The sequence below is a fragment of the Acipenser ruthenus genome, chromosome 25 (assembly GCF_902713425.1).
Source record: "Acipenser ruthenus chromosome 25, fAciRut3.2 maternal haplotype, whole genome shotgun sequence".
Classification (NCBI taxonomy): Eukaryota; Metazoa; Chordata; class Actinopteri; order Acipenseriformes; family Acipenseridae; genus Acipenser; species Acipenser ruthenus.
Window position 1 is genome coordinate 8249682 of NC_081213.1, and position 26852 is coordinate 8276533.

The window sequence follows — 26852 nt, forward strand, 5'->3', positions numbered from 1 at the left end:
CTGGCTTTGCATGTTTAAAAGAACAAGGCTGTCAGAAACAAATAATGTCTAATAAATAAAATAAATACAGTATCAGTTTTATGGGGACCTGTATTTGGATGTGTATTGATTTCTTTTAGGTTTTACATTAGAATTTATGATTCAGTGTTTTAAAGATAAAGTTTTTTTTTTTTTTGAATGGCTTGATTTTACTAGAATGATGTCATAAAGAATGATCTCATAAAGACCGTTGCCATGGCCACAGTGTGTGTTAAGTAAGTGAGCTGCTAGGCGCAGCTCAGTGAAAGAAGCCACTTAACGGCAGCTCAGAGCGTTGCAGAGCAGATTTCATCGGTGATCCCAGCGAGTGGAGAAATACTCGCTCTGAGCCACTCTGTTACTCAACACACCCAGTCACTGCAGCTGGGGTGCAGACAGAAAGCGGGGTTCAGAGGCACTGCAATGGCGACAGGAGTGGAAATGAGAGGTGTGCTGCTGTGCTTCCTCGTTGGGGTCTTTGTGCTGGGTGAAGGGGTAACAGGAGACATGGGAGACCCCACGATCCAAAAACAAATAAAACTAACAGAGGATCCAGTGAAACCAGCGTATCCAGTGAATCCAACTAGTCCAGTGAAACCAGTGAATCCAACTAGTCCTGTGAAACCAGCTAATCCAACTAATCCAGTGAATCCAACTAATCCAGTGAATCCAGCAGGTAATAAGAGCCATCTCCAATTTTATAAACCAAGATTCATATACACAGTAAGATCCTGTACCGGGCTTGCATAAAGTCGCATGGCTTGGGGTATATAAACACATGGTGTGGCTTATCTAGACGATGTAGAGTGCTGAATTTTGGCACTGGCACAGAACAAGCCCATAGCAACTCTAGATGCTTTTAAATTGTGTTATTGTGTCCTCATGGCTTGTGCAGTCCCAGCACCAAAATGTAATTCTACACGGAGAGGTAAGCCACAGCATGTGCACTACATAGCCCAAGGGACAATGCTAAAGATATGACAGGATATGTAAAAGGCTTCTGATTGGAGGTTTTTAACAAAGAAAAACTGATAAAACACCTCCGATACAACAAAAATGAAATCGGTGTATCGCCAAAAAACACTGGGAAAAACACTGCAAATGGCAAGTGTATGTTAATAAACTATAATAATAAAGTAACAGACAATCTAACATTAATAAACTAACTGTCAAACTAAATGAACACAGCATCCCTACACACATTAAAAAATGCAGCAGCAGCTCTAGATTAATTATGAAGACATGTACAGGAGCAATATTCAGGACATGTATTCAAGTTTGATGATGATGAGTTATCAGGTTACAAAACAGTACTGTTGTGAACGAATCGCTGTCGGTGCCATGAAGGTGTTCTTTTAAGCGAAGTTCCTGTTCCTTTAGTCAGATCATTTACAAATCCATTTGACCACAAGGGAGTTCTCTTAGGCGAAGTGTTCTCTTAGGAGGTGCTCCTGTACGCGGAGAATATATCGCATTTATTTGTTCTGAATACTTTAAACCCTACTGAGTGGCAGCAGATTCCTACATTTCTATTGTAACACGATTTAAAACGAGATTACAATTAGAAATGGAAGATTGTTCTTGCTCGCGAGATTTAAAGATATAGGGCATTTACACGCTTGTGGAACAGAAGCCCTAATTATGTATTACAACACGAATCTGAAGCAGAAATAAAAAGCAGAGCAGTGAAGCTGGATTCAGTACTAGATTCTCTTTTTCTAATTCATAGTTTTCCCGGTTTGAATTGACCCATGGCCCATGTGAAATGTGAAGCTGGCCAAATATGGCAGACAGTCAATGAAATGGCTGCATGACTGACCCTACTCAGTAATGTGTAGCATCAAGCTTGCTGAATACTGAACAGTGAAATTGCTGTGACTGTGTCAATGAGCCTATCACCAGTACACATAGCAAACACACCAAGAACAAAGTAAGGCTAATGTTTGTATTTTTTGTGTACAGTTTAAAACTATTGTTGCATTTGTATGGGTATTATTTTTTTTCCATACAATATCATCATTTGCAAGCTGGCACGTTTCAGTTGCAGTTCTGTGTTTTCTTCAGGATTGAATAATAGAGAGCTGACACAGAGCTAACAAAATAATTCCTTTAGCTCTTACCTCATTTTCGTGTATAAAAGATGCACGTGCTATGGAAAACATACTGTAAGAAACGTACTGACCTCGATATTTCATTGCTGCACTTCCAGCAGCGTCACTTTGCATTCCACTCAAGAGGATACCTAATGCAGAGACATTGAAAACACGCTGGTCATGAGAGAAGCAGCGATTGGTCCTGGGAAGAAGAGCCAAAGTGCGAGGCTTCTGGGTAGAAATCAAGCACACCTTTACCATTCCGCGTGCATCTTTTGCAATGGAATACATGAGACCAATAAAGTGATGGCAGTACATTCTATTCCTTGGTTATCCTCGTGTTCATTAATAGATGACAGACTCTGTGTTGTCGGAGCTCTGTACCGATCCCCTCCCTCTCTCTGCTCTCCCAGGGAACACCGCTGTAGTCCAGGAGGTGCAGAAGTTTGTAGCCTCAGCGACCGGAGAAGGATTGGACGAGTTCAACATGGTGGCCAGCCAAGGGCAGGCGAGTTCGGGCTCCACGCCTGGCAGCGTGCAAGACAGCCTCTTCCACATGGCGCTCGCCCTCCTCGGAGCGCTGCTTTTTGTTTTACCCGTGATCTCATGGTAGAGCTGGTGCAGCTTCTCAATGAAACAGGCGTGCTACACTACATCTAGAGAGAGCTTTATTTAGTATTGTTGAAAGAGATAACAGAATAGATTTGAAACATTGATGTGGTTTATTAAAATATATAATCCTAACAATTCCAGTGTAGGGTTGTTGTTATTTATATTTATAGTTATATCAATTATCCTAAGCCTTGTATTATTAATCAATAGTTATTTAATATGAATTATAAAATATCAATGACAAGTCTTGAACAATGGTAAATGTTAATAATCAAATTATATTTATTAAAACAATAATATCCGTAGTTACTGATAATACAAAAACAAAACAGTTCATCACAAATATTTCTCTAGAAGGAAATATTAGTCATCTAGCTTTAACAATTACAAGATAATTGACCAATATTACCTGACCTGGGAGAACCCTTCACTTTAAGACAAAGATCATCGCAATTATAAAGATATAGATTTGAAAGATAATATATGGGAGTCCATTCGAAGGAACTGGATAAGCCTGGTATGTATGATTTGTTGCCATATGTTGAAATACCGTCAGAGAAGACACTCATAATTTCCACATCATGTTGATGAATATGTACCAGTCTTGATCATAGTTTTGTGAATAGCAATAGTTGTATAGATCTGGCAGTTTTCAAATCTGTTGCATTGCCTCTGTGTTTGCTTCTGGTGTGTATGGTCATGACGCTGTGGAAATGTATTTGTCGCCCAATGAAAAATTACATCACGTCTGGTGTGTAGAGGCCTTAAGAATGGATGTATAAATCACTACCTTCAGCACAGAACCAACTTGAATGTCTGTTTTAAGACTTCACCATTAAAACTTAACTAATAGATTTCTATCATTTATTTGGTTTTGAAATGTCCTCTATGAAAAGCTCACCCATTATGGTAAAAGTGAATTAGATTTTTTAATGGTAATTTATTTGACGCTGTTAGAGAAAATATTTTTCGAATGCTGTGTCGGTTCCATTCATTGGGAAGAGTGGCGTGGAAAAGAGTGCAAAAGATATCCGGCAGTTTTATTGTTTATAAATGTTATGAAAAAAATACTACTGTATTCAAAATCTGTCCTTTAAAAAAAATATGTAAAAAAAAATTTAAAATTGGCTTGATTTTACCAGAATGATGTCATAAAGAATGATCTCATAACGACCGTTGCCATGGCCACAGTCACTGCAGCTGGGGTGCAGACAGAAAGCGGGGTTCAGAGGCACTGCAATGGCGACAGGAGTGGAAATGAGAGGTGTGCTGCTGTGCTTCCTCGTTGGGGTCTTTGTGCTGGGTGAGAGGGTAACAGGAGACATTGGAGACCCCCCGATCCAAAAACTAACAGAGGATCCAGTGAAACCAGCGAATCCAGTGAATCCAGCGAATCCAGTGAAACCAGTGAATCCACCTAATCCAGTGAATCCAACTAGTCCAGTGAAACCAGCGACTCCAGCTAATCCAGTGAAACCAGTGAATCCAACTAATCCAGTGAAACCAGCAAATCCAGTGAATCCAACTAATCCAGTGAAACCAGCAAATCCAGTAAATCCAACTAATCCAGTGAAACCAGCAGGTAATAAGAGCCATCTCCAATTGTATGCCTAGATTGATATACAGAGTAAGGGCTACACAGGGCTTACATAAAGTCACATGTTCAGGATATATAAACACATGCTGTGGCTTATCTAGCCAATGTAGAGTGCTGAATGTCAGCACTGGCACAGAACAAGCCCATAGCAACTCTAGACCCCACTGAAGCAATAAAAAGTGCAAATGCTTCAACAGCGCAGCCCCTCCTTTCTAAATGTTGTTATTGTGTCCCCATGGCTTGTTTACTCCCGGCACCAAAATTCAACTCTCTGCATCATAGAGATAAGCCGCAGCATGTGGACTACATAGCCCAAGGGGCTTAATGCCAGCTCCTGTATACTGTAGTGACAAAGATATGTATTACAACACGGATCTGAAGCAGAAATAAAAAGCAGAGCAGTGAAGCTGGATTCAGTACTAGATTCTCTTTTTCTAATTCATAGTTTTCCCGGTTTGAATTGACCCATGGCCCATGTGAAATGTGAAGCTGGCCAAATATGGCAGACAGTCAATGAAATGGCTGCATGACTGACCCTACTCAGTAATGTGTAGGATCAAGCTTGCTGAATACTGAACAGTGAAATTGCTGTGACATTACACTGTGCCAATGAGTGATGGCAATACATCCCAGGTCATATTTACTGTAAGTCTTTGGTTATCTCCATGCTCTTTAATATATGACAGAATCCATGTTATCAGATCACTGTGCCGATCCCCACCCTCTCTCTGCTCTCCCCAGGGATCAAGGGACAGAAGTTTACAGCTTCGGCGAGTTCGGGCTCCACGCCTTGCAGCGTGCAAGACAGCCTCTTCCACATGGAGCTCGTCCTCCTCGGAGCGCTGCTTTTTTTTTTTCCCGTGATCTCATGGTAGAGCTGGTGCAGCTTCTCAATGAAACAGGCTTGCTACACTACATCTGCTTCCTGTGTGCCACGGGCTGACCAGAGCACCCCTAACCACAGATATTAAACAGTGTCACTTATCTATGGGGGAGTCACAGTGTGGGTTCAAAGAGAGAGTTGTAGTTGGTATTGTTGAAAGAGATTATAATATATTTGAAGAGTTGATGCTGTTTATTGGATTAAAGCACATAGTGCTTACAATTCCAGTAAACCTTAACTAAAATATTATTATTATTATTATTATTATTATTTATTTCTTAGCAGACGCCCTTATCCAGGGCGACTTACAATCGTAAGCAAATACATTTCAAGTGTTACAATACAAGTAAAATATATTTCTATAATTTATTTGGTTTTGAAATGTCCTCTTTGTAAAACGCACACATTATGGTAAAGGTGAATTTTATTTTGGTAATTTATTTGAAGCTGTTAGAGATGCTCCTTGCAGATACTTCAGTGCTGTACTTCCGGTCAACTAAAGTCGCACGACGGAATTGAGTCGCCACTGAAAGCAGGGACTGGTGCTCACGAGTCAGTGCATCTAGCTTCTGGGAGTTTGAGTTGTTTTAAGAAAATAAATGGCAAACAATTTGAATGCTGTTTTTTTTGTTTGTTTTCTGGAGAAATATTTAAACAAATGCACTCGGGAAGAGTCATTGTTAAAAAAAAAAAAAAAATCAGAATTGTTTTTTTCTACACGGACTCAAAGTCCCAGAAGCAACTCGTGTGTGTTGTTACTATGCAACAGGAAGTGCAGCATGGAAAAGAGAACAAGAGCCAGTTTTGTTCGGTACGAAAAGGATATTGCTGCGACCAGAATTATTCTGGGTTTAAAAGGCATGTCATATGCAAACAGGATTAAAGAATTGAATTTATTCAGTCTTGAACAAAGAAGACTACGCGGTGATCTGATTCAAGCAAGGGGCTTTTCGACCTGAAAAAAGAAACAAGGACCAGGGGTCACAAATGGAGATTAGATAAAGGGGTATTCAGAACAGAAAATAGGAAGCTCCTTTTTACACAGAGAATTGTGAGGGTCTGGAACCAACTCCCCAGTAATGTTGTTAAAGCTGACACCCTGGGATCCTTCAAAAAGCTGCTTGATGAGATTCTGGGATCAATAAGCTACTAACAACCAAACGAGCAAGATGGGCCGAATGGCCTCCTCTCGTTTGTAAACTTATATTATACCATTAAAAATCAAATACCCGTTTAACATAATGTGTGCCTATTTCATATAGGAAAATTATTTGTACACAATTAGTAAAGCCCTTGAACAGTATTCAACAGTATAACAGACTAGTATAGCAATGAAATGTTTAATCACAATTTGATAAGCAAGTCTCCAGATAAATGTAAAAATGTAAGAGTGACACACAGAGGGATGGATGAATGGACAGACAAGACACCTCCCTATATCCTCAGAGTCTGTTATTCTCATTAACATAAGCTAAATAGTGTTACGATCAGGCTTAATGACAATAGGATAAGCAGCTCTCCAGATATATGTATGTATACCACCACCTCCAGTACAAATGTACCACCATCATTGCACTGAGACTACTGAAGCATGATAACTGGGTCTTACAAGAGATGCTTCAGCCCATTCAGCAGTGCTGCCATCTAGAGCATACTTAACTGATGCTGTGCAATGAGCAGGTATGGTGCATGCACAACAAGGTATTAACTTAGGTGTACAAACATATGCACCACCACCAATATAAATAGCAAATTACAGGCATCTGTTTCCTAATAAAAAGGCTAGACCTGCAACCACAGCAAGTGCAACAGCATCTCATCACAAGCACAGTGTCATCAACCAATCACAACAGCAGCAATTCACATTTCTAGAGTGTCTTTCACCACAAGGATCCCAAAGCGCTTCACACACACACACACACACACACACACACACACACACATACACACAATGAACAATTACACCATTCAATTAAAAGCAGTCTGATACAGAATTTGATCAAACACAAATGAAAAAAGAGATTTAAAAAAATAAGAAGCTAGTTTGTAGAAATAGACCAATTAAACACGTCTAAATCTACAAATTGATCAAATTGGAATCAAAAAGAAAAAAACAAACTGTTGAATTGTAAAATTTGAAAACAAAAAATAAGAAAAAATAAAAAGCCAGTTTGTAAAAATGGAACAATTAAAAACAGTATTAAAAAAAAAACATTAATTTTAAAAAAAGGACAAAAAGAAAATGCAGTTTTGATTATAAAATAGGACAACAAAGATTTTTTTTTAAAAAAAAGCTATTTTATAAAAACTAAGTTTTCAATTTAGATTTAAAGACAGTAAGAGTCCCCGCTTCCCGGACAGGAGAAGAGGTTTTACAGATACAGCTTTCAACACTGTGACGAAGTTAGGAGCAGCAATGAGATTAAAGTCCAGTTTTGATTTGGACGGCCACCATCCAGGTACATTAATGTTTCTATGACTTTGTTACATGCTGTTGTAAATCATTGTGGGTCACCAGTCCTATGTTATGGTTAGTATATGGCATGGATAATTAATGAATTGGTATCAATAAGGTGCCTAGGTATATAAGGTAGTGGATAGAGCTGGTCAGTGTGTTAAAACAAGGCACATTGGAGCTGCAAGTGAGTTTTTGTCAGTCCAGCTCAGACTTCAGTCGAGCGTTGTGTGTGTCTGCAGGCTGCAGGAGATACCAACCTTTGCAATGGGCTTCTACGGTGCAGTGTAACCCTTATGGAATGAAAATGTATTGACTAATATAATGTAGTATATTACAAAATGTATTATGCAATATATGCCAAAATATTTCAATATCCTTTCGTTGCATAAGGGAACATGGAATGAGCTGATGGAAAAGGTACAGTCACATTGATACTGAGCATGGCAATTCTCTGTCTGCTCCAGGGTCAATGTATACCCATATGTGTGCCAGAAATGGCTGATGAATAAACTTTTTTCTTACACAAACTTGTGAACTTGTTTTGAAATGATCCCACATCCTTACAACAGTTGGCAGTGCTGCACACAGTCACGACAAGTAAGGTTAAACAGTTACATAGCAAGTCATTCTTTTTCTGGTCTCACTTCCCCATAGCAAGCTGAATTGTTATATTTAATAACAGTATTTCAAAATTAAATATCAATTTATCAACTTTTAATGCTTCTCAACATTTTCACCTCAGTATCCAATTCTAAAATCTTTTCTACATACAAAGCAGATCAGAGTCAGGCTGTTGGGGACAATGTGATGGGAGTGTAAAAAGTCACATGATAGCGGGAGAATATAGTTTTATGTCTTAGATTGGCTATCCAATGTGTCAATCATTCTGGGGTTGTGTAAGCCTAAAGCATTGCAAAATGGTGCGACAGGGGTGGGGCTTTTCCCCAAAAAGATATGTGCTTGGCGTTGAACTGTTTGATTGCTCTGTGTATAGGAATCCGGCACAAACTCCGTTACGGAGGCATTTAGTCCGGGACCGGCACTTGACAGTATAAATGGCAGTAGAAAATCTAGGCGGTTTCATATTGCCAGTACAAATTATACTGGTAGTGAAAAAAAAAAAAAGACTCAAGAAAGCTTGGTTTATATTGTATTGGCCTTTTTATTGGTTATTATATTTTTTAAAACGTTTTAGATTCAAGTGTTACATTTAATGAAATGTCGGCAGCCGAGTGTTTTATTGAATCTATACTTGCTTACAGATAACCTATTACTGTCTGTCTTAATTGTTGGAAAGTCCGTTTCCCTGACTTTTTATCGAAGTATGGCCGACGTCCCAACGCTGCTGGGATTTGTAGTTCTGACTGTTCATTTCCCCAGTTGGATTCCACAACCCGTGCCCTGTTGTTTAACTACACGTCCCATAATCCCCGTCAATTTCATAGTGTGTTTGACGTAACAGTCATTACGCAAAGTTTTAAACACACCTAGGACTATGATGCAGGTGGATTGTGGGGTTATAAACAAAGCCTGCGAAACCGAAGAAGGGTTTGTTTATTGTTGGGTGCGCTCAACTTCAGTGAGAGCGAGTTTATTTGAAGCAGAGTCTTTTGGTTGGTAACTTACGGTAAGAAATAAGTGCAACACGTAGACGTTTAATTTTTGCATATGAACTCGAGCTCGAAGTTTAAAAAAATGCATCGGTTGTGTTTTATTTTCTAAATCCTTTCTGAAACGATTTCATTATAGTTTAAACGAAGTGGTAAATCATACGGTCTAGTCATTAATGTGTCAGTCCAAAAGTTAAGGGACGTTATACTCCAGTTTATCGATGTGTGCGATACATCAGACCCTTTCCTTTGCCGACTGCAATATATAATTTCTTTACAGGGAGAAGAAATACACATTTCAAAACATCGAGGAAAAAAACAAAACAAAAACCACAATTCTCCACATCATTAACTCTGTCAATCGATAGTTCGAACTGCTCCATCATTATTTTAGTAACGATTAAGGGAACCTTTCTCTGTTGAATTTTGAATGCCGAACCACCAATGTTGTCTTCTCAACATGTTATTTTTTAATTGTTAATTTTAAACTGGTATGCCAGTAAATACGTCAACGTGCAACGATCATTTAGTTGTAGTTACTTCAAAAAAGATGCACGCATTAGTCTAAGCATTTGATGAGTCTAACCGTAAATATAAAAATGAAATATTTCAAAAAACTGTGACTTTTCTTACAGAACATCTATATATATATATATATATATATATATATATATATATATATATATATATATATAGAGGGAGAGAGAGAGAGAGAGAGAGATGTGTGTGTAACTGAAATTCACATCCTTTTATATAAAATAAAGGGCCTTGTTCATAAATGATGACACTTGATCCAAAATCAGTGCCAAAGTCTCTGCAAACATTTTTGGTTTAACAAGTGTTTTTATTTCTTGTACTGTTTTTTTACAGCCTTAAAGTACCTACTAAGTGAAGACAGATCCGTAGTGCCTGTGTCCTCTAGTGTACTCTCACCATGGGCGTCGGGCAGTCTCTGGGGCTGCCCCAGGGTTCAGGACCCCATCAAGTGGGCTGCACTGATGTCATGGCGGACCACACCAGAGAGGTACAGCAGCCAGGGCCGTCTTGGGACCCTCAGTGACACCCACCCACCAACAGGACTCCTCTAGTGTCCAGTGTGCCTAAAACTGGTCTTCTTGACACTATTAACAAACAGATTTTTTTCCCTTAGGGTTGTCTCAATAATTTAAATGGGCTGTAGCTAATAAAAACATTTAATAAATGATACCTAATGTAAATTATGAACCTCAAGCAACGTCTTGGCGTTCAGAGTACAGCAGTCATTATCAGACAGGTAGATGCCATTACTTATCGAACCATGTAAATTCAGCTTGGCAGCGAGTAGGAAAACTACTGATTTTGAAACCGTGATGTAGGCACTGCACCTCTAATCATATCTAATGATGCTCTGTTTGAATTTCAGGGGAGTTTTTTCCGCCTGTACTACCCCTGTAAGCCAGAAGAGGGCGTGGAGGAGCATCCCCCATGGATCCCCAAGTATGAGTATGTTGTGGGGATGGCAGACTACATGAGCCTCAACAAGAGATGGTGTGTCCCCCTGCTGAACCTTGCATTCGGTAAGGGGGGTGGTGGTAGTCAAAATGAAGGCTTGCTTACAGCTGTTATATCTAATGAAACAATTCCACAAACTGTACCTGTCATGAACTTCCATCCATTATGTAGGTCACTGTGTAGTATTGAAAGAAACACATAAACACATAGGCAGGATGGGTTTGGTTGTTCCTTATAAAGTAGTTGGTATTGAAGCAATGCATAAGGGAGTTGAGCAGAACAGAGCTCTTCACTGCTCCCTGTTTGTCTCTAAGGGAGTTCAGCAGGACAGAGCTCTTCACTGCTCCCTGTTTGTCTCTAAGGGAGTTCAGCAGGACAGAGCTCTTCACTGCTCCCTGTTTGTCTCTAAGGGAGTTCAGCAGGACAGAGCTCCTCACTGCTCTCTGTTTGTCCCTCGCAGGGTCGTTCCGGGTGCCTGTCAGCTGGAACGCTTCCGTGATTCCCGGACGCAGGTTCCCGCTCATCATCTTCTCCCACGGCCTGGGAGCTTTCCGGTGAGTGAAGGGAGGGAATCTGATTCCCTATTCAAATTCGTACCACGTGGAAAATCCGAAATCAAACCTGAATTTGTACATTTGGTTTTGGAACATTAACATCAACTTTTGCTTCCTGGTCAAAAAATCCTACTTTGTCATCCTGTTGTTGTGCAGGTTTGCGTGGGTGTATAAGGCTGTGTTTACAGCATTTCGTTGTAAAAGACAGTGAAGAAATGTTGACTAAGAAGTAAACTGGCTTTTACTGTAGACTAACTGCGATGTTTGTGTAAGGCCTTTGACAATGGTTAAACATTTAACACTTGGCTAATGTTTCTGTTATTAACACCCGCAGACAAGGGTTCATTTGTGCCGGATTACACCTGATCCCAGATATCTGGTACCTTTGTCTGACAGGCGAGAATTATAGGCTACAGTTTGCAAATGTTGAATAGTATTGGGGGGGGGGGAATAATTTGTTTCAGTAAATAACTCTATGTACATATCATCTACAATGAACTTAAAGCATATACGGGAGCTGCTGTAAATCCAGGTTGGTACGTTAGGGCTAGAAAAAAAAAAGCCTCATTATACGATCCCATACGTTTTTGTTTATAAACTAACCCCTGACCTGAGTGTCATACAGTAAACAAACAAGCCTGATTTCTACTTTCAGAAATGCCTGCGTTTGTTTCAGATGTCTGATTTGTAGAGTAGAACACATTCTCTTCAGTAGCCGTGGGAGAGCTGTGAATGAAGGAGGGAGGGTTCTAGTTGACATGCAGTCTCTGTAAGTCGGGTCGGGTGTCACTAGCAGACAGTGGTTCTCACGCCTCCTCTTGTGTTGTAGAACTCTGTACTCTGCCGTGTGTCTGGCGATGGCTTCACACGGCTTCCTAGTGGCTGCAGTGGAGCACAGGTAAGAATTCAAACTTGGCATAGGTCTGAATTATCCCAGTGGTCACATCTAATGAGTTCTTCATCTTGTATAGTCACTATGTGTCTTTTTTTCATGTTCGATGCTGATCATTTTAGAATCTCATCTTGCAATCATTTAAACCCTCGCCCTGGGTAAGGGCGTCTGCTAAGAAGTAAATAATAATAATAATAATAATAATAATAATTGACACTATCGGGCAATACAAAATATTTCTCCGATAGCAGCCTGATAACAGTATGTTTTGCACAGATGCACTCACAGTCATAGTTGTGTGCTTATAATCATTAACTCTTTATAGCTATAGAGTTGTAGAGGCTATTTCACTTATTCCACTGCCCTCATAACTACAGTACTCCATGAATGCTCTCGGATAGAATATTCAATATTGGCCAGATATATGTATGGTGTTTGGTGTTGCTGTGTAATCGTAACGAAGAGCTGGATGAAGGGGTAACTGGTTGGTGTGTCCCTGCTTTCAGAGACCAATCAGCCTGTGCCACCTACCACTACCAGAAGGGACCCCCAGAGTCTCCCCATGACCCCCTACACGAGGAGTGGGTTCATTACCGCAGACTGGAGCAGGGAGAGAAGGAGTTCAAACTGCGTAACTGCCAGGTACTGTAAGGATGAAACAGAGACAGCAGCAGATCTTTTATATATTAACGAATATAAACAGATAACAGTGCATTTTTAAAACAGAAAGATATCACAAAACAAAATATACCATAACAAATATTAATAACGGGAAACAACAAGAACATGTACTTCTTTACAAATAATTACAAAGATATGTCATAGCAAACATTTCCCCTTTGTTTGCTACAAAATGGAGCCTGGTCATGTGACCTCCAAAACACAAACGGTTTCAGACAGAAAGACAAGAACAGAGGGAGGGTAAGTAAGGTGTTTTCTCTTCTAATTTACCAGCTTTATTAATAATGCAACACAAAGTAACAATATTGCTGTTTTTATGTATTTGAGTGTAGTCTGTACAGTTAAACAGATTAAGAATGGGAAATGGGTGATATGAACCAATACTTAGGAAAAATAAAATGATTAACGTAATAATAACCCCAGTTTACTTCTTACACAGACATGTGTCAAACGGAAAGTGACTATCTCTACAGGTACAGTAACCCTGTCACAGGCTCCCTGATAAATACACAAAGGAACGCAGCTGTACCTCCCTGTTACCAAGCTAACCATCAGTCTGTTTCTCAGCACACAGCACAGCTGATCAACAAACACAATCTACACTTGTAATCACATTCTGCATGACAGCTGACATGTAAAGATATGTCTGGATTGACGTCACTGATACGTCTTTGTGGGTTTTGAGACAACAGAACGTGTAGAAAGCTCTTTGCTGAGTCTACAGAAGCTGAATGCATTAGAATAAGTTAAACGTAACATTTTCTCTTTTTAAAGAATATATTCCAGCATAGTAATCAGCAAATTTGATCAGAAATGAACTTGTGTCTAGAGCCCTCACGATTCATATAATTCGGTCAATTCACCTTCAGTTCAGACAGTAAATTGTGCAAGTAGTATATTTTACTGTATAAGGGCCTTCAATAATTCCTTTTGTATTCACAGATTTTCAATGTATAGCGAAAGTAAAGAGGAAGCACAGTGCTGCGGTATGGTGAAATGTACGTGCACCATCATTCGTCAGGGTTGTTTCGTCATGCCCTTTCTTCAGTTTGACAGGGAGTTAGTCTGCTGCCTCAGAGGAGACAGTGCTTGGTAGAGTAATGATAATGTTTTAATAGAATTGCGGTATTGGTTGTAAATCAATTAATACGTATTTGGTTGGGGAAAATAAAATAATAATGGGTGGGTGTGGGCTTTTGAAATTGGAAGTGAATGATTTACTATGATGCTCACGAGCGCGGGCTCAGAGGCAGCTTGTTATGCATTCAAGAGCTCAGATTTAATGATTCTCCACATCGTAGTCCTGTACTGACTGAGTGCTCGATAGTTCAGTGATTCTGAAAGTAGGAGTGTTGAAAATGCGCATTTGGTAAAGCTCCAGTGCAATGCTTTCATCTTGTACCAATATTTCCACTTGTGAAATTTGACATTAGCCAGGCTTCCTCTGATCAGGTCACATTGTTATTGCCTGGATTAGTCATCTCTAACCATGGTGACCATTGCTGACATTTGCAATTCTAATGACAGTATGCTGACATCTGCAATGAGAAAGACGGTGTTTCTAAATATCTAAGCTACCGATACTGGTATATAGTTAGTAGTTTGTTTTATTGTTCTTGTTGGCAGGAAGTTTTAAATGCACATTTAAATCTCAACTTTGGAACTGTCTATGGAAAATCATTGTTTGATCTGTGTGAAGGTGCTTCTCGGTTCTAGTTGCCAGATTAACCACAGACACATGTACCCTAGACTATATAAGCAAAGTGCTTCCTGCTTCGGTTTGAGAGTCAGTACAATGTAGTAAATCAAGTTACTTTTGTATTGTCAAAACGCAGTACATGTACACTGCACCGGCACTAGATGGCGCTGGTTCTTACAACTATATGTACACCGCTGATCTGTCCTGTGTTACATGGTATGTCAATGGTGAAAGTCTTTAACCATTTAAGGACCGGGATCATGTTAACACGATCATACTGAAGTGGGCTTCTAGGACCACGATCGTGTAAACATGATAAAAAAAGCACTTTGTTGTGATGACTTATAGGGCCACTGTACTTTGTAGCACAGGTTTGAAACACATTTTAGTTGTGTTTTTTTTTTTTTTGTGTGTGTGTGTGATGTCACTGAGCAGGCAAGCAGAGACAAAAGCAGAAACAACACATTACAGGAACTTGTTTAGAGCTTATTTTGCCTCCCCAGCGCATCAGCACACACAACGGCTGCGATGCTGGCTCCGGGGATCAACCACAGTGTGGTCTCCCCAGCGCATCAGCATGACAACCGTCTGGATTCAGCTAAGTAGGGTACATCTCTGGGGTCTTCAAGTGGGCTTCTTCCATCCTCGGCGTTTCGTCAACTAGCCCACGACACCTCAAGAGGGCTTGAAGGTGATTCTGGTGTCCTGGCATCACCCCCCTGTCCCACACTCAACTCAGCCCAGCTTACTTACCCGTACATCAGCGTTTCTTTCTTTCTGTTGTGCTTGAGATCCCGGAACAGAATCTTTCCGTCTCAACCACAGCCAGTTGCTGCTTCTCTCTGCTGCATCTTAGAACATTTATTCTGTGTCATGTGTTTTAATATATAATTTTATAACATTTATAAATATCAAGAGACGAGGGGATATAAGCATATATACTATTTCGTGAACTAAATGTATTAAGTACCCTTTTTTTTCCTTATTACTGATAATAATGGAATTACTAACTTATTTTATTTATAAGTATTTATTTTGAGAAAATAAATAAAGAGTAGCGTCCATTATTGCTTAGAACGACCCCAAGAATAAATGTGTGTTGTATCTGCAATCACAATGTCTTGTAATCTGCCCAAACATCAGTATTTTCAGGAAGTATTGTAAGGTCCCTCGGGTCATAGAATAACACATCTCTATACATGTATCTCTAAGCAGAATACATAATAAAAAAAATATTGTGTTAAAGTATTTCTGAAGTACTTTATAATGTTCCCCAGAGTGTTCTGAAAAAAGGACACCATTTCCAAGATGCCACTGTAAAAAATTGATTTTTAGTGAATTTTTATGTAAGAGAGTCAACTGTAGTTAAAACAAAAAACAAAAAAACACCTGGTCCTCGGGGAGCATCCCTCTGAAAAATGGTGGGTCCTGAAAGGGTTAATGGACTTTAACACAGTATTTGAGTTCTTGCAATAAGCAGCAGCCAGAATGCTTTGAAATAATAAAAAGAGGATGGTGAAATACTAATATGAAGTAATTTGAGGAATGTGACCAATTAAATGGTTGATCAGCGTCCCGGCTGGCATTATTAGGGTCAGGATATCTTGCTGGGACTGGAGTGACAGGTGGAATGATTCAGTGATTCAGTGCAGGCTGCACAAATCCGCTCCTCGAGATCCACTCAGCCAGGTTTTATAGGTATCATTAAATAAGTGATTCAGACCTGGCAGGAGGTCAAGTTGGTTCAGAGAAATGGTTTAGAGTACAGGTGGAGCAAAGACCAGGATGGCTCTGGACCTTGAGCACTGGGATTGTGCCCCTCCTGATATAGTGGCTACTATGCCAGCAGTGCTTTGTGTCATCTGCAGCCCATTCAGTGATGAATCTGGGCAGCCTGTAAACTGAAAATCTACAGTAGAACACCCCATTGCTTCTGTAGTTTTGATTTGTTGTGCATATGAAATCAAACCACTGTAACTGAAATCCTTATTTACAACATAGACCAATTAGTGATTGCCTAATTTAATTGACGACTTTAATAGGTTACACATGCAATTGATTTAAAATCGTACGAGAAAAGGAACACATAGCCACAAACTTTTTAGAAGTTGCCTAATTAAAGCATAACGTGGTCTAACATTTTCACACATGAGTGTTGTTTCTAAATCACTGATTACTGAGCGGAAATTGAAATTCTCACACCCTGAGGTTTTCATGCAGGTTGGAATATAAAGGATATAAATGACAGATCTTGAGGTGTTGTAATACATGTGCACACGACTGTACCTGCTGAAGTAAAGGACTGACTGATTGATTGTTTGATTGGCAGGTTCACCAGCGAGTGGAGGAGTGTGTGCGGGCGCTGGACCTCCTGAGTGACATTAACAGTGGGAAGAGCGTCCCTGATACCCTGCAGTGTCACTTCGACCTGGCCAGCCTCAAGGTATAGGGCAGGGGCTTGGTTCTATACAGGGTGTTCCAATATGCAGTCACCTTGCTCTCTGTTAAACTGGGCGGCCACACCCACTTGACAACCTGCATTAAAATGATCTTCACTTAAAGACACCTGAAAGAAATTGAGATGCATCCAGTATTAACAATGATGCCTGACTGATGAGACACGCTGTGCTGTTAAGAATATATAATATGTAATATAATAATACAAAAATAATAATTGTCTGAGCGACATACACCGCTATAGAAACACTGGGCTGTATTTTCCACTTCTCTTTATTAAGTGGTGTAGCAAATTGCCATTTATTTAAGTTCAATAATGAAGTTTTAGTGATATTATTAAGATGAGTGTCATTTTAGTGTGATATGTAATTACAGAATTTTTACCTAAATTAAGTCATGCCTGATCATAACAGCACAGTGTAAAATAGGCTTCACTTTTTAAAACCTAAAATGATGTGGGTGTCAGTTTTCTTAGGTCTCCAATCCATTGTAGTGACTAAAAGATGAAACATGCTGCCAAAAGAAACTGGGCACTGGTCTCCTTTACCAGCCTGCCTGGTCGACAGTGAACGCAGACCAACCACGTGACCTGCATTTCGTGGGTCAGACCCACCAATTGACATTAAAACCCACAGACCCGCGACAGTCATTGTACAAGGTCACTGTTTGGGTGCTGTAAAAAACTGAAGTTAGCCACTATCAACATGATTGTATGTACACTCCATTCATTATTGGTTCTTAATTCAAGGATCAAATGATATAATTTTTAAATGAGCCAATGTTGTGGTTTTCTTTTATTGATTTGAAATGTAATTCATAAGTTAGGTTAGATTAATCATTGTCCAAAATTCTCGAGGAAGGGGGATACCTGGCCCAACGCATTCCAGTTGATGAAGGTTGGGATCGATGGCTCAGTTGGTGGACACTGTTTCCCAACACATCCACAATATCAGTCATTCCTGCTCAAGTGCACCAAACCCTGGGGAGGCGTTTCCTCTCTTTGTGGGTGATGATGCATGCTGTCAGCAGCATGTGACTGAGATCATGATGGCAGGGCAGGTGCTGTGCATTCTGAAGAGGAGCTGTGAAACTCATGACCCTCACATGGTGGCAGAGTCAGAAGGGGAGGAAAATGCCTATTTTGATCACTTTTTTTGTGGGTATGACCAACCCTTATAAACTTTTCCCATCATAAAATGCTTAGGAAAGTGTAATAAAGCATAGTGAAAGGATGATAAAGCCCAGAGAGGGATAGTAAATCACAGTAAGCTATGGTAAATGCATAATATAACCATGGAAAAAGCACTGCTGAATTACTGTGAAAATTTACAGTAGTACTGTTGTGGTTAGACAGATACCGTTATTATAATTGTTAACCTTATTTCCAATTAAGAAATAATGCCATGACCTCCGTGATTGTTTAGAGGGCGAGCCCCCATGTTGGTCCCCTCCAGCTGGAGTTGCCCTGTTCTGTTTTGATCGGTGAGTTCTTTGCTCTTCAGTGTGTTTGATGGCTTGTGTGTGTGTGTTTGCTGCTCTCAGGACTGCGTGGATCTGCAGCAGGTGGGGGTGATGGGACACTCGTTTGGGGGAGCAACCTCTCTGGTGGCCCTTGTCAAGGATGCCCGGTTCAGGTGAGTCTCCAGCTCCTCCCGTAATGCTCGCAGCCTCCCATGACATGGGCCACCCAGTGAATACATTGAAATGTTGTACTCCTTACATTCACCACTTACAATTAAAACCACATTTTTTCTCCTCCTTTTTTTATTTGTTTCATTACATTTTGTATTTTTAATTTAACGGTTTAATCAGTGGTTGAAGCGCTTTGGGATCCTTGTGTTGAAAGGTGCTATAGAAATGTGAATTGTACTGTAGTGTAAATGGAGATTGTTAATTATTACAAAACTGTAGAGCCAAACCACTATGTTCATGTATAAAATGGTTTTCAGGCATCAGGGTCATTGAGAGAGGATATTTGCTTGGGCTCTCCTAAAGCAATTTGTCCTGATAGTCAGATTTCAACTGAAAATGTGGAAATAAATAATACCTGGCAGATCCCATGATTAGTGTTGTGCAGCTGTAATAAACAGGGTGGATTTTCTTAACCAATTATTATTTTTTTTTTTTTAATAAGTGAATATTAAAATGTAAAGCTTCTAATGTTTTGCTGTTTACAGCATGATAACATTCTACTTGATTTCCCCCCAATTTCCCTGTACTCCAGACGCTAGCCAGATTAAAAAACTTATACCTAAAAATGTATATATATATATATAAAACAGTAACAATATGAAACAGAGGACTAGGTTGAGTAAGTATATATTCTTTAAATGATTTCCTTCCTCTGAGAATGTGCCATTCAGTTTGTTGGGTCTCTAAGCTTCGTCCCTGTTGTGCAGGTGTCTGACCCCTCTCTCTCCCTGCTCCCTGTCTGCTCTGTGCAGGTGCGCAGGTGTCTGACCCCTCTCTCCCTGCTCCCTGTCTGCTCTGCGCAGGTGTGCATGTGTCTGACCCCTCTCTCCCTGCTCCCTGTCTGCTCTGCACAGGTGTGCATGTGTCTGACCCCTCTCTCCCTGCTCCCTGTCTGCTCTGCACAGGTGTGCAGGTGTCTGACCTCTCTCTCCCCGCTCCCTGTCTGCTCTGCACAGTTGTGCAGGTGTCTGACCCCTCTCTCCCTGCTCCGTGTCTGCTCTGCACAGGTGTGCAGGTGTCTGACCCCTCTCTCCCCGCTCCCTGTCTGCTCTGCACAGGTGTGCAGGTGTCTGACCCCTCTCTCGCTCTCTACTCCCTGTCTGCTCTGCACAGGTGTGCAGGTGTCTGACCCCTCTCTCCCCGCTCCCTGTCTGCTCTGCACAGGTGTGCAGGTGTCTGACCCCTCTCTCGCTCTCTACTCCCTGTCTGCTCTGCACAGGTGTGCAGGTGTCTGACCCCTCTCTCCTTGCTCCCTGTCTCCTCTGTGCAGATGTCTGACCCCTCTCTCCCCGCTCCCTGTCTGCTCTGCGCAGGTGTGCATGTGTCTGACCCCTCTCTCCCTGCTCCCTGTCTGCTCTGCACAGGTGTGCAGGTGTCTGACCCCTCTCTCCCCGCTCCGTGTCTGCTCTGCACAGGTGTGCAGGTGACTGACCCCTCTCTCCCCGCTCCGTGTCTGCTCTGCACAGGTGTGCATGTGTCTGACCCCTCTCTCCCCACTTCCTGTCTGCTCTGCACAGGTGTGCAGGTGTCTCACCCCTCTCTCCCTGCTCCCTGTCTGCTCTGCGCAGGTGTGCAGGTGTCTCACCCCTCTCTCCTTGCTCCCTGTCTCCTCTGTGCAGGTGTCTGACTCCTCTCTCCCTGCTCCCTGTCTGCTCTGCGCAGGTGTCTGACCCCTCTCTCCCTGCTCCCTGTCTGCTCTGCGCAGGTGTGCAGGTGTCTGACCCCTCTCTCCCTGCTCCCTGTCTGCTCTGTGCAGGTGTCTGACATCTCTCTTCCCGCTCCCTGTCTGCTTTGTGCAGGTGTGCCGTTGCTCTGGATGCCTGGATGTTCCCCATCGAGAATGAACTCTACCCCCAGGTGAGGCGGCCGGTCTTCTTCATCAACACCGAGAGCTTCCAGACCACAGACAGCGTGGACAAGATGAGCCGCCTGCTCGCAGCCTGCAGCCCCAGCCGGATCATCACAGTGCTGTAGGCTTCTCTAAATTCACCTAGAATGTCCAAGCTACAGACCAATTCCTTTAACGCATTCAGATGCCAAATCTAAAATTCGAACTTCGTCCACAACCAGCAAAAAGAAAATGAAGCCAAATAGTAAAAGGTCTCTACCCTGCAGACAGCATTCTGCAGCAGGTGGGGGCAAACTTTTGACTAGAAACGTTTTCTATTGAATCTTAAAAAGACATTGAAAAAGAATTCCAAGAAACATTCGGCATTGAATTAGTTTCTTTTAGTATTTCTAATTCAGCACTCTTGAATGTGTAATAGTTCCGGGTGACCTTGAGTGGCACCGCATCCATCACATGAACACTGCCAGCTGCTTCAATTGCAGAGGACTGTGCCAGTGGCAGCCACAATCCCAGCTTCCAGTTCCTCTTCATTTTCACCTGACAGTTTTCAGAGACACTGGCAGCTGGGTGGTTTATTACTTCATTCAGGAAGTTAAAGTTGCTACCTGATAATGTTGTGAACCCAGTTCTGTAGAAATGTATATTAAAACCTCTAGTTTACCACTGTATTTTGCAAGGTACTTTCGCAGTTTTCTCATTGTTACAATGGTTTGCCCTATTTTATAATATGCTTTACCGTGCCTCTCTGTGCTTACAGTGCCTACCTTTTCACTGTGCTTTATTACACTTTGATAGGCTTTTACAATGGGAAACTGGGGACTGCTGAAATGGCTTGTATGACTGCCACATGCAGTAAAAATTTAAAAATAGAATTATTTAAACAATGGAAATAAATATATCCAAATTGCACGACTAAACCCAATGCCCCTACACAGTGTTGAGTAGCAAGAAGCAGATACATTTCCAGTAAAAGCCAGTAATGTGAACCCAGTGTGAAAGCACATGGTTAGTTTGAGTGATGTTTGTGGTACAGTATTAGCATTGCTGAGTTCAGCATACTGCAGTGACTGTACTGAAAGCACAGCACATGCAGGCATAGCTCATCAAAGAATGAAGCTACAGTAAAGCATTGTTAAAACCATGACGCAGTACAGTAAATACTGTACACAATGATGAACTACTGAGTTACTGTACAAATGCATCATGAAATACAAAATAATAAAGTATATGAAACTTGAGAAGTGAAAAAATTAACAACATAAAAAAAACTGCTGCCTCTGACAATTGTTATAGCGCCACTCTGCAAATATTATGGTTTATTTATCATTTAAATAAGGGTAATTTATCCTTTATTACAAAGTCCGAAATGAAAAAAAAATTGTTACCAATTTTGTAACATTGTCCGTTTTGACTTTCCTAAAAATATAAATGTCCTGGCTAACTGGGCTCTAACCTTTGCCCTTTTCCCTGTCCCCTTCACCAGCGGGACGGTGCATAAGAACCACACTGACTTCGCGTTCCTGACGGGGGCGCTGCTGAGCAGATTTGTCGAGACCAGGGGCAGGCTAGAGGCCGAGAAGGCTCTGGAGATCACCACCAGGGCGGCGCTAGCGTTCCTGCACAGACACCTGGGTAAGGACTGCAATAAGCAGGATTGCAATCCAGATCACTTGTATGAGATGGTCTCTACAGGCTGCTTGTGCAGTGAGGTGAATGGTCATTATTGAGTGCAGCATGTGCTTTAGAATGCACTTGTCTATATGATAGTTTTACATTTTTACATGTCATCCAGAACTATTAAACACTCAACTGTGCTAAATTTAGAAATGCTAAAAGAAACTTCATAAATTCAGTGACAAACATTTTAAAGTATATCTAGAGAATTACTTTTCCAGTTTTGATAAAATTTGCTGAGGGCTTTCTTCAATACAAGTTATTGTTGTGTGTGGAGACAAGCTATCTGTTCTATTTTCCACACTTCTATTTTAACACATACAGTAGTGTGCAGATGTATTAGAACACCCCATTGCTTCTGTACTATGATTTGTTGGGCTTATGAAATCAAACCACTGGAACTGAAAATCCTGGAAAATTGTCAGGCAACAGGCAAATTAGTGATTGTCTGAATTAACTGATGGCTTTAATAGGCCACACATGCCATTAATTAAAAAAATAGTAAGAGAAAAAGAACACATAGCCACAAATGAAAATGCATGAGACTTTTCAGAAATTTACATTCTCATGTTATCGATGGATCTAGTATTGAATTTACTGGTGTGGTGGTGGATGAATATTGCTGACATGTCCCAGTACTTGTTGGAGGGTGCTGGGTGGCACAGTGGGTTAATGCACCCACATGTCCAGTTTATGTTCACCCCACATGTAACTAACATGCAGCATACTCTTGTATTGTTGAAAACGTGATGGGTTATGTAACTCAGATCACTTGGCTTGGCAGCCCTAAAACATGTCATGTTGTCTTAGAGCAGTGTGGTGGAGACAGAATCACAGTTAAGAGGGAAAGCACCGCCTGGGATGCAGGAAATGAAATCCACATGGAAACAGTGTACTCGGCCATGGAGCTAAAAACAGACTGCGCTGCATGGGTTCAAATGCACAAACGAGGAGGACATTGATATATATGGATATCGGTGAATTCATTATTAGATTAATCTTTATCAGGGAGTGTGAGATAGGTTAGGTGTCTGAGATAAGGTTGGAAAAATGTGCAGAATTGTTTATTTTACACGAGGCTTGTAAAAGTTTACCGCATTATACCACAGTAAAAACTCAGGCAAGAGTGGTAAAAAGCATGCCCAAAATAAATGCATAGCGAAAGCATGGTGAGCTGCAAAATCACCATGCCTTTACATGCATTGCTCTGCAAAAACAAATGCAATGAGTTGAAGCTTATTACAGGGTAGGTACCTTTTTTACAATGATTCTGAGCATCATCCATAACCATTACACTCTCAACAGGGAATTTATTAAGTTTCTGTTAGTGTTCTGTTTCTCCAAGATTTAATTTGAAGTGTACTTCATCATTCTTAAAGGAGTCCCATGAGACTGGTCTTTCAACACTGAGTAGTAATGCTGTGAAGAAGGAGGAAAGGTTCAGATCTAATTGGAATCAGGAAGCAGCAGCATGGCCAGGTGAAAGCCCTGCCTGTGCACAGGTCTGTGGCGGGAGTGGGGTTCAATTCCTCCCTTGCAGAGACACGTGGGAATGTGGCTGGAGAGATGATTCATTAGGCTCCGGTCACAGGGTATAAACAGGGTGTTAATGGTGTTGGTGCTAGGGAAGGTGAAGGTGTGTATCGGTGTACTGTGGGTGTTTAGGGGAGTTTTGTGAAGCTGTGTTTCACTGTAAGCCACTCTGCCTGAAACCACAGGGTAAAGTGGCTGGCAACTAAGATTCTACAGCCTTGGATAATACCAGTGGCATTCTGATACAGAAACACTAAAAGAAACTTCAATTCGATGACAAACGTTTTGGCTAGAAGTGTTTCTCAGCACCGTTTATAACCGACCTGTAACTGTGTTCACTCTTCTCCCCTTTTTCAGATCTGGAAGCCAACTTTGACCAGTGGGATGCCCTGGTTGAAGGCAAAGGGGATGATGATGTCATTCCTAATGCCCCTTCCTGCCTGAGCAGCCTATGAGGGAGCACCTCTTCTTGTGATTCCTCGTTCCTATTGGTCACTCTTGAAAGGATAGTCCCCAGCCTGTCTATATCACAGGCAGCCCTTGTTTCTGTGTGGAGAGTCAGCTCACTCCCTCCCCCTCATGAAGACACACAGAATTTGCAGTGAAAGGATGCCACAGTCTGAGATCAGTCCTGCTCAGATTTACAGTGGAATACAGTTCAGTGGTGTGTGTTTGCCACATCAACTGGCTTTCCATGCAAAGAAAGAAATACGGTAGTTAGTGTAGCTTCAGGGACACAAGCCTCCTCCCCATTGAAACCAGCTTTCAGCTGTTGAACTGTGTGAGCCTGTGGCATCTGATAGGACATGAGTGGTTGACTAAGAGTTTTCAATTGGTGACCCGCAAATTGACATTAAAACCTGCAGACCCGCGACAGTCATTGTACAACCTGCAAAAGAAATCTGATGTGTAAGATCACTGTGTGGGTGATGTGTGTACCCTTCATACACTGACGGGTTCCTAACTCAAGTTGCAAATTATATCATTTTAAACATTGTATCATTTTAAAAATTATATCATTTTAAATGAACCAATGTTTTTGTTTTCTTTTGTTGATTGGAAAGTGGACCACTCCTGCTGCAATGGACTCCTTGGTTTCTATTTGAATTGTATACTGGAGAAGAATGTGTGCACCCTTGGAATTGGCACACAGTTACACACCAGTCAACTCATTTCCAAAGCAGCCCAACAGCTTCAGCAAAAGCAGGAGGCTTTATGCCAACAGATTTTTTTTTCTATATAAAGTTATACTTCAAATACCCTCAAATCAACAAAAAGGGGCTCTTGATATATTGCATGGGAATTTTTTTTTTTTTCTAAGTTGCATTATGGATTGTGTGCTGTTTGAGCTACTGTTTGAGTACAAGCACAGATTCAGTAGCTCTGCTAAGCTGTACTAAGGTTAGGCTTTCATACAGCATACAGCCCTCTCTTTTACATACTGGCATAGGAGAAAATATACAAAGAAAAACCTAATGATAAAACATTGTGATGCTATTGCATTATTGAAAGTATATATTAATCAATTCCCCCCTAAAAACAGTCGATGGTGTTCAATAGCACAGCTGGGCCAAGGTCAGTCTGGTTAATGCAGTTCTGTTTTCTTTATGGGTGTAACCGGCGCTATTCACAGAACACCCACAAGGTGGTGCCCGTGCTCAATCCCTTCTCTCTCATGGAGACTTCATTGGCTCTTTAGCCCAGGTGATGTCATAATCCACCAGTCAGCAGACCTGTTTAGGAACCCTTTGGAGTTCTGAGATAAAGAGAAAGAATCTGCCTGCAGCACCTTCACCAGTTTGGACTGTAGCGTGCTCTGCAGGACTGAATCTGTCTTAATCCCTTCATTCACTGTGGAATTGGCTTTTTGTTGATATTGCAATAACAACTATAAAGAAAAAAAAACATTAGATCACATATCTCTTCTCCTTATATGTGCCAAAGAATGTCCTAAAGTAGCTTGATTAAAATGAGAGAAGCCATTCTCCAGGTAACTGATCTAGGTAAAGATGTGCATCCATCCCCACTGTAGCCCCATCCCCATGGCTGGATAATAAATCTGTTTTATTCTTCTTTATTCTACTGTTTTTATTGTTCTTATTGTTTTATTGTACCAGTATTAAATGTTTTTCTTTGTTGTTAAGTGCCTTGTGATGGCTTGCCATGAAAGGGGCTCTATAAATACATTTTGATTTTATTAAAGGGGATAGACTTTTTAAAATGATGTTGTTCTTGTAATAATGATATTGAAAGACACTGCAGTGTGTTCATGCAGAGCATTTTACGATCTGTTAAATGTGCAAGTGAACTGTGTAGTTTAGATTTCACAGGCGAAAGCTGAATGCTTTCATGAACGGTGCTTTTGTTATCAAAGCCAGCTCTTTAAATAAAATTAAAATAGCTGTTTTCAGTAAATGTCACTTTTTATTGTTTTCCCAAGTAAAAATACGTTATTACCGTTTTCTTTTTCTTCGTTAGTCATTCCATTCTCAGCTCTCCAGCGCTGTCATTATCAGCACCTCAGTACTGAACACTAGTCTAAACACTCCATTCTCAGCTCTCCAGCGCTGTCATTACCAGCACCTCAGTACTGAACACTAGTCTAAACGCTCCATTCTCAGCTCTCCAGCGCTGTCATTACCAGCACCTCCGTATTGAACACTAGTCTAAACGCTCCATTCTCAGCTCTCCAGCGCTGTCATTACCAGCACCTCAGTACTGAACACTAGTCTAAACACTCCATTCTCAGCTCTCCAGCGCTGTCATTACCAGCACCTCAGTACTGAACACTAGTCTAAACGCTCCATTCTCAGCTCTCCAGCGCTGTCATTACCAGCACCTCCGTATTGAACACTAGTCTAAACGCTCCATTCTCAGCTCTCCAGCGCTGTCATTACCAGCACCTCCGTATTGAACACTAGTCTAAACGCTCCATTCTCAGCTCTCCAGCGCTGTCATTACCAGCACCTCCGTATTGAACACTAGTCTAAACACTCCATTCTCAGCTCTCCAGCGCTGTCATTACCAGCACCTCAGTACTGAACACTAGTCTAAACACT

At 41.1% G+C, this 26852-nt stretch overlaps 1 protein-coding gene across 3 annotated transcripts; it reads left to right on the top strand.

Moving 5' to 3' along the window:
• Positions 1-9098: 9098 nt before the first annotated feature.
• LOC117414158 (platelet-activating factor acetylhydrolase 2, cytoplasmic-like) lies at positions 9099-25875 on the top strand. 3 transcript variants are annotated; one of them, XR_009308845.1, is made up of 12 exons: positions 9099-9288; positions 10142-10295; positions 10674-10827; positions 11223-11316; positions 12146-12214; positions 12715-12850; positions 16918-17031; positions 18588-18679; positions 20537-20707; positions 22070-22218; positions 23640-23762; positions 24151-24255. XR_009308845.1 is itself a non-coding variant. In XM_034023921.3 (11 exons), exons 2-11 carry the CDS (start codon positions 10206-10208, stop codon positions 24246-24248), a joined length of 1167 nt encoding a protein of 388 aa, XP_033879812.1. In that variant the 5' UTR covers positions 9100-9288; positions 10142-10205; the 3' UTR covers positions 24249-25875. The 3 variants fall into 3 exon arrangements, 1 of the variants encoding a protein (XP_033879812.1); XR_009308846.1 differs by having other exon boundaries at positions 23640-23739; positions 24151-24216; XM_034023921.3 differs by lacking the exon at positions 23640-23762 and having other exon boundaries at positions 9100-9288; positions 24151-25875.
• The last annotated feature ends 977 nt before the right edge of the window (positions 25876-26852 follow it).